General features: G+C 38.9%; 1 protein-coding gene across 1 annotated transcript in view; it reads right to left on the bottom strand.

Annotated features, from left to right (window-relative positions):
* Nucleotides 1-7,163, bottom strand: part of LOC121865326 (glutathione hydrolase 7-like) — a 41,687-nt gene extending 34,524 nt beyond the window's left edge. The window contains exons 1-2 of the mRNA XM_042364665.1: nucleotides 7,018-7,163; nucleotides 1,370-1,545 (exon numbers count right to left, since the gene is read on the bottom strand). Coding sequence (XP_042220599.1) covers nucleotides 1,370-1,545; nucleotides 7,018-7,054 — 213 coding nt within the window. The 5' untranslated portion in view covers nucleotides 7,055-7,163. The remainder of the gene's footprint in view (nucleotides 1-1,369; nucleotides 1,546-7,017) is intronic.
* Between the last annotated feature and the right edge of the window lie 884 nt (nucleotides 7,164-8,047).

Here is an 8,047-nt window from a genome sequence, read left to right on the forward strand (position 1 = left end):
TCTGAAACAGCTGGGCACGACAGATTTCAGAAGGAGCACTATGGCTCATGTCATCTCAGAATGGTTGGTATGCCTGGTGGCGAGGTCTCTTAATATTTTGTAATAATATATCTTGCTCATCTTTATAATATTTAAAGTGAAAAGAAGTTATTTAATTTGCAATAAAACTTCCTCAGAGAGCAATGTTCAGATTTCTCGTTTGTTTTGTCATACCCCCGTACTGTATTGTATAACCCTTAAGAGTGGTCGAGAACTTATGAGGCAAGTGTACCTGAATATATTTCCAGCATTACTCAAGCCTGGAGCTCACATTTGGTGCTGCCAAAACTTTCTATACTGAGAGTTACTTTAACTTGAGGCTGTAACCTCTAGTGGGGTGTCAATTTGCTAACTCCAGATATGTACAGCTGGTGCAGAGCACTTCCAGGAATGAGAGATTTTCGGGTAATGATATGACTCTCTCAAAGCCGGAAAAAATCCTGCATCCCCGGAATTTTTCCATGTAAAAGGAAAATTTTCTCGGAAGTCCAGAAATTGCCCATTACATCACATCTCAAACCCGGAAAAATGTCCTCCATCCCAGGAATTTTCCGGGTACCGGAAATTTTTTCTCAGAGTTTCCAGAAAATGTGCCCGATTCTCATCTCACAAACTAGGAATAAACTCCTCCATCCACAGAATTTTCTAGATATCGGGAAAAATTGCTCAGAATTTTCCGTTAAATGTGCCCTTCAGAAAATCGTTCCCAAAGCCGGAATTTTCTGGAAAATGCCGGCTTTGGGAACGATTTTCTGAGAAAACTTCAATTCCGGCTATCATTGAATTCTGGGTTTGAGGGATTCCGGTCAACGAAGATATTACTGTACCTCCCTTGCCCAGCAATTGTAAACATTGTAATCTCTCTTGACATACCTTAGGAACCAGGTAGAATTTCATTACAGTACAGTACATGTGGTAGCAGTGCACTTTTGAAAACCCTTCTTACAAGTGAACCATCTAAGTATGTGTGGGATCTTTTTTATTGCCGGGTAACTATACAAGTTTTTTATCTAGGTTCCCCTTCTTCTCACAATGATCTAAAAGTTTCACTTGTTTGTGAATATAAATACCATATTTTTCTCACAACTTGTTAGGGGAATGTGATGCATTTCCTTACCATTAGCATGAACAAGGAACATCCTCTTAAATGTCATAATACTGAATCTCAACAAAAATTCTTTGGTCAAAGCCTGAAGCCAACAGAGATCAACCAGTAATGCTTCACAGTCACTTAGATTGTTAATGTCCCTGAATAAATTACATCAACAGCAAACATCTGTATGGAAGAGTAAAGAGCCCAAACAACTAGGTTAGGTTAGCTACATCTCACCTCTGGGTTTCCATAGTGAATCTGGATGATGAGGGCAACAGTAATAGCAACTGTTAGGACAAAGAAACAGGTAGCAATGATCATGAAACCATCACCATCACCATGACAACACCGCTTCTTCCTGGGATAGAGGGAGTATGAGCGTAGGGTTGTGTCTTCAGTGAGGTAGTCCCCGCCTGTAAAATAAGCCTTACTCATAGTGCAGTTTCATATTACAAAAATGGTTAAATTGTTAGAATGGAAAATAAAACAAAATTATGTTTTAGAAGTCTTTACAAAAATTTATACAAAATAAATAGTGAATCCATAGATAAACTTGAATGAGTTGAGTTTATAAAATACAGGGTGATTTTTTATTCGAAAAACCTAATACTTTTACTGGTAGTCTTCCTTGTGTGATGGGTGTTCTGTGTAGCAATGGGAAACCATTCAACATATTTTGGATAATAATGCTGCTGCTATTGACATTTTCACAGACTACTGTGTATAGATTACTTCCTTAAAGGGTCCAAAATGTGATGCACTTTCTTTATTGTGAAGATTAATACTGTATGTTTGGTTTTGATAAAGATGCAAAAATGCCAAGACAATAGTAAGGTTAGATTAGGTCAGTTTTTGTGTGCTCTTATCTCAATATCCTCCTACTTCAATGCCTTGCCAACTTTATGTAACCAAAATTGTAAGTAGCAGAGGGTAGGTCATATATTTCCATAGCTATTTATTTCCTACACAAATAAAGAAGATTATTTTAAATCACCATCAAATACATAAGGAAAAATGGCAATAGTGGAGCAGATGGCTAACACCAGGAGGAGTTATTCGATTTCATTCATTTTTACCACAGAAGTTCTTTGGATGATAGTACCTAATAAAGATTTTACGGCAACTTTTTTCCAATATTTTGTTTTCGTTTTTCTTTATCTTTGATCATAAACATTATTTACATTAATTGTGGAGCCATGTGGAGCTATTCTTTTTTAGCGGAGTCCCTCTTTAAGACACACTTCCCCGAAGGAGACAAGTTCTACCACTTCCTGGCTGCCAACACTACCTTCTATCCACCTCAATATTAAGTTAAGTTCGCTTGGTAATTTTTTATTTTCAGACAACATGGGAATCTTAGGAATTTTATCTTTGCAATAAATATTTTAGACAATTCTAAGAAACTTTTCTTCTATGACATTTCCCTCACAAATGAACAAAAAATTACCAATCCTAACCTCCTAACTGGTGGACCCCGGCATATACGAGGTTCGACACAAAAATAACGAGACTGACCCTATAACTCGGGAACCAAGAGTGGGAGGGGAGGGACAAACAGAAAGTTAATGAACATGTTCTATCCTGTCACAGTGTGACAAGGCGCAAGTCGATCGCTTCACTCAGTACAAGTGGACGCCTGTTAAAGTATAGACGTGTTCTTACGATCGGTCGGAAAATGTCGGACTGCAAAACTGAGCAACGAGTTAACATCAAGTTTCTCGTTAAATTTAAGAAATCCGCGACGGAAACTTTTCAATTATTGACTGAGGTTTACAGTGAAGATTACATGTCTTGTGCATGTGTTTTTGAATGGCACAAACGATTTTCGGAAGGCAGAGAAACCGTGAAAGATGATGAAAAAGTGAGAGATGTGATTAGAAAAACCGTAGGTTGGGTATTCGAGCAATAGCTGAGAAAGTTAATTTAGACAGGGAAAGTGTTCGACGCATTCTAACGGAAGAATTGAACATGACAAAGATTTGTGCAAAAATTATTCCAAAAATGCTGTCAGATGAAGAAAACGAACATCGCATGGAAATTTGTTTTACCTTTTGCAACGCATTGAGCATGAACCAGATTTGTTGAATTCGGTAATTACTTGTGATGAAACTTGGGTATTTACGTATGATCCGGAAACCAAGCGACAATCAATGCAGTGGAAGTCACCAACATCTCCAAGACCAAAAAATGCACACATGAATCATTCAAAGTTTAAGGCCATGTTGATTGTTTTCTTCAATATTCAGGGTATTGTGATGGCAGAGTGGGTTCCCAGCGGCCAGACGGAAAATCAGCAGTATTATATTGAAGTCGTGACGAAATTGCACGAACGAGTGAGAAGGAAACAACCAGAATTGTGGAGAAACGGGTGGATTTTGCACCAGGACAATGCGCCAGCCCACAATGCTTTGTCTGTGAAGCGTTTTCTAGCCAATAAAAACATCACTGTGCTTAAGCACCCACCCTATTCGCCAGACCTGGCTCCCTGCGACTTCTACCACTTCCCAAAGATCAAGTCCGTGCTCAAAGGAATAAATTTTTTGTTGGTAGAAGAGGTGAAAGCAAAAATGACGCTTACAGAACACGATCTGCGGAATTGCTTTGAACTGTGGTAGCATTGGATGCAGCTGTGTGTCAACTCAGAAGGGAACTACAGTACTGTACTTTGAAGGCGATCACAGATGATTTCCTTAATTTGGTCAATAAAAAGAGTTACAGCATCAATCTCGTTTTTTGTGTGTGTCGGACCTCGTATAAGTCTTTTGCAAGGGAAACTCCATTGGGAAAAAAAAAAGATAAAATTCCTAAGATTCCCGTGTTGTCCAACAGTGAAATAATTCCCTTTCTTCTGAATATGCCGAGGGGTCTAGGGGCAGAGCCCTCCCCCCTTCCGATTAGGAAGTTAGGTTCTGTGCATTGTTATACCATTTTTATTACCTTTTATCATACAAAAATGTGAAAAAATTAACAAAATTGAACAACTCCTGGTGTTTACTGTCTGCTTTACCTTCACAAAAAAAAAAAAAATATTTTAGTTTTGGTCATCTAGGGAATCTCAGGAATTAGGGTAGGTTAGGTTAGACATCCAAACTCTTGTTTTTCCGATTGTTTTGATGTGTTTTGAACGATTTGTCGGCAACCACATACAGTAGTTTGGATATCTAAATACAGGGATGACCAAAACTAAAATTTTACCCCCAAAAACTAGGCAGTGGATAATTCGCAGTGACTGGCTAAGTTCCTACTAACGCTATTTTACCCTAAGTGTGCTCTGATCGACTAATTGTCAATTACCGGCGAACAACACGAGAACCATATTTGACCGTGACTCTGGAGGCATTTGGCATTTATTTCGTCGTGAGTCTATCGTTGTGTAGCTATAAACATACCTAACCATATTTCTGTTATAGTACATGGAAACTACTGCATTTCTATTTATATAGGGAAAAAGCAAAAACATATACAGTGACCCCTCATTTAACGAACACCTCGGTTAACGTAATTTCGATTAACGAACTGCCTTCCATAAGGATCTTCAATTCAGTTAACGAAAAAAAATTCGGTTAACGAAGTTCTTACGAACCGACCTCAACATGTTTTCGCTTGCACTGACCGGGCAACCAGCTTTAGTATCAGTCCGCCAATACATTAATCGGTTCTAGGGCTTAAATTCCTTACTATTTTAGTAAGTATCAAGAAGTTTGTACTATTCAATAATATTAAAAGTTTAATATTCAATTTTTTAGTCATTTTAACAATTATTTAACATAATTGAAGGTAAAGTGTCTAGTTTAATGGGCGGCATCCAGCCTCTTAACACAGCAAACAGGAGTTAGTCTCTCTCTGTTTTCACTGGAGGTAACATCTTGCTTGAGACTCTCTTCAACTGAACGCTTTTTTTCTGTGTTTCCGAGCAAATTATTGGTCATTTTGAAATATATTTTACATATTTACAATATATAATGCAGTGCAGTGTTGATTTAAAGAAAATAATCTTGAATTACACCAAGAGAGCTAAAATTTTATGGGTGAAATGGCGCCATGGGGTGACTTCTCTTCCACCCCAATGCCTTCTCTTCTTCCTTCTCCTCCACCCCCATTCTAAATCCCATCATCATCATCATCCAGGAGCCTTCTACATACACACCTCAAAGTAAGTGAACTTTACTACCATTTTTGTTGAATTTAGGAAATTTTCGGTGAGCTGGAACCAATTACCCAAAAACCCATTGAAACAATGGTTTCGGTTAACGAACTTTTCGGTTAACGAACGACCTTCTGGAACGGATTGAGTTCGTTAACGGAGGGGTCACTGTATATATTCTATTACGTTTCCAGCTTAAATTTATATTTTTTGAGTAGTTCAACCAATGAGACTGCCCCAATTACCAACAATATTTGTTGATCAAAGTGGGCAGTAAGAGGGAAAATGTGGGGTAAAAAAATAATAAAAAGAACACCAAACACGCCTTTGAAAACATTACCTAACCTTCTGGAAATGTCTGAGGAAAAAACTACTCCAGTACCTCCAGGACTTGCTCAATTTTGTTCATTTTTTCCACAGATGTTCTTATCATTATAAAAGAGGATGAATTTATAATTTTACACAGGTCTTTCTTTCACTGTTATTAATATGTATCTCGAAATGTTTACACAATTCTAAGACATTTTTCTTCTATGATATTTCCACCAGAAATTAAGGATAACTGAGATATTAATATTTCAAGATTATTACTTTCGCTCAGTCACAAGTGTCGCCATGATTCGTTTACTTACGGCAGAGGTGGTCTGACCCCCTGCTCATGCATCGCTCCAGGCCTCCGTCTTCTATCAAGCATAGGATTTTTAATTGGCGATAACAAAGGGAGTATTTTTATTGGGCAGGATTTTTTTTGTTTTAGCCAATGAACAATGAGTTGGTGGGTCTGGAGGGAAGATTTGAATTTTTAGTAGGAGATATGGCTGAACCGGTGGAAGAGCTGTGCAGAAGTTGTGAGAAAGATTATTTTGCCACAATTGCCGAGTTTCACCAGAAAAGTAGGGAGGCAATTTTTTTTCTTCAGAAAACACCTTGTATTACCGAGCATAGTACTTTGTCCAAAGTGTAATAACCAGTATATACTGCGTGAAAAACAACATATTTGGCGGTGTCACAATAGTTTTCTAAAGCCAAAAAGTAAAAACTGGAAAAGGTACAACTTTTCTGTTAGTGATTATAAAGGTTCATGGATTCAATTACAGATTAAGGGATGTGGGGGCATGAACAATGGGGAGCCCCCCTGGTTAGGTTAGGTTTTCTTTGTTGGTTGGTAATATAATTTATTCTAAAAAAAATCACTTTTTTTTATAATGATTGTTGGGTGGGGGGGGGGCGTATAAAAAAACATGTGATTTCCGGTGAAAATGAATATGAAATTCGTTCTGAACTCGTCAAAATACATAGGAAAAACCTACTTTTAATGTCGAAATAAAGACTGGTGTGATAATGTAAATTGACCTAAATGAGGTGACATTTACTAGAACCTCAATGAACCAGACCTAACCAACTAAAGAAACCTACCTAACCTAACCTAACGTCCTAACTGAGGGGCAGACCCCATATTGAATAGAAAGTTCTTAGTCAATCAGTGCGCACTCACGGTAAAATAGCGTTAGTAGGAACTTAGCTGGTCAAGGCAAAATATCCACTAGGAAAAAACTATGAAAACTATTTTCAGGTGACTCCCGTCTATGTACTGAACTGAATCTTTGCCAAACAAACTCCTTATTTATGGCCAAAACTTTCAACCCAGTTCCAACACACTTGATTTAAGACTAGACTACCCGTTACGACTCCTTATTATTATTCAACACTTTAATAAATGTCAACGAACGAGATTATCTACCTGAAAACCTATTTGATGAGTTTTGGCCTAAAGTCATGGCAGATGATGTACCAACAGAAGTAACGGTAACTCCAACGCCCGCCAGCCAGGTAAACAACACAACAGCACTGCCTCCAGGACGCCGTTTTCTATGACCGTCCGCCACCTCCAGGTATGGACAGTTGGACACAGGGCTCCCACCAAGTAAAACCTTGAATCCCCAAACTAACGTGAAGATTTCCCGAGAATGAATAATATTTCCCTAAAAAAAATCTTCATTTAATTATTACTATGCATTATATTAGTTTTTCATAAATTTTTATGCAAATAAATTATTGGGTCTTATAAGAAGGTCGTTCAGATATCTAGACGGTCCGTCCCTCGTAACGATCTTCAAGAGTGAAGTGCTTCCCCATCTGGAGTACTGTCACCCCGTCTGGTCCCCGAGATATGCTTGGGACTGTTAGTGGTTGAAAATGTTTAAAGGAGGGCCACCAGACTGGTGCCTGCACTTCGGCACCTCAGCTACCCTGAGAGATTGGAGCGCCTGAACTTGCCTAGCTTATACTACAGACGGGCAAGGGGGGACCTAGTTGATGTGCATAAGCATCTCAGGGGGCACTACTCAGTTGAGTGTCCTTACTTGGAGCTGGCGGACGCTCGCCCCACAAGGGGTCACAGCTCAAGATTGAAGAAGCCGCAAGTCCAGAAAACTGTGAGGTAATTCAAATTCCAAGAAATAAAAATATTTGGATATACTTCCTACCCTGGAGCGGGGTCAGGTACATTCAGGAGCCGGTGCTTGCCCAGTACTTGCCAATAGTGGGTAACAGAGACGTGACCGATCGCCCAAGCGGCTAACGAGCCACTCTTTTGGTGAAGAGAATACAAGAAGAAAAAAAGAAATGATGGCATGGCCATTGCTGTAAAACACAGACTCAAACAGACTCATTAAGGTACAAGAACGCCAGGGCCGGTGCAAGATGATTTGGCGCCCTAGGCAAGCCTTTAGATGTGCGCCCCCTTGAAAGTTTTGATAAGCTAATGTAGG

The sequence above is a fragment of the Homarus americanus genome, unplaced genomic scaffold (assembly GCF_018991925.1).
Source record: "Homarus americanus isolate GMGI-L3 unplaced genomic scaffold, GMGI_Hamer_2.0 scaffold37359, whole genome shotgun sequence".
Classification (NCBI taxonomy): domain Eukaryota; kingdom Metazoa; phylum Arthropoda; class Malacostraca; order Decapoda; family Nephropidae; genus Homarus; species Homarus americanus.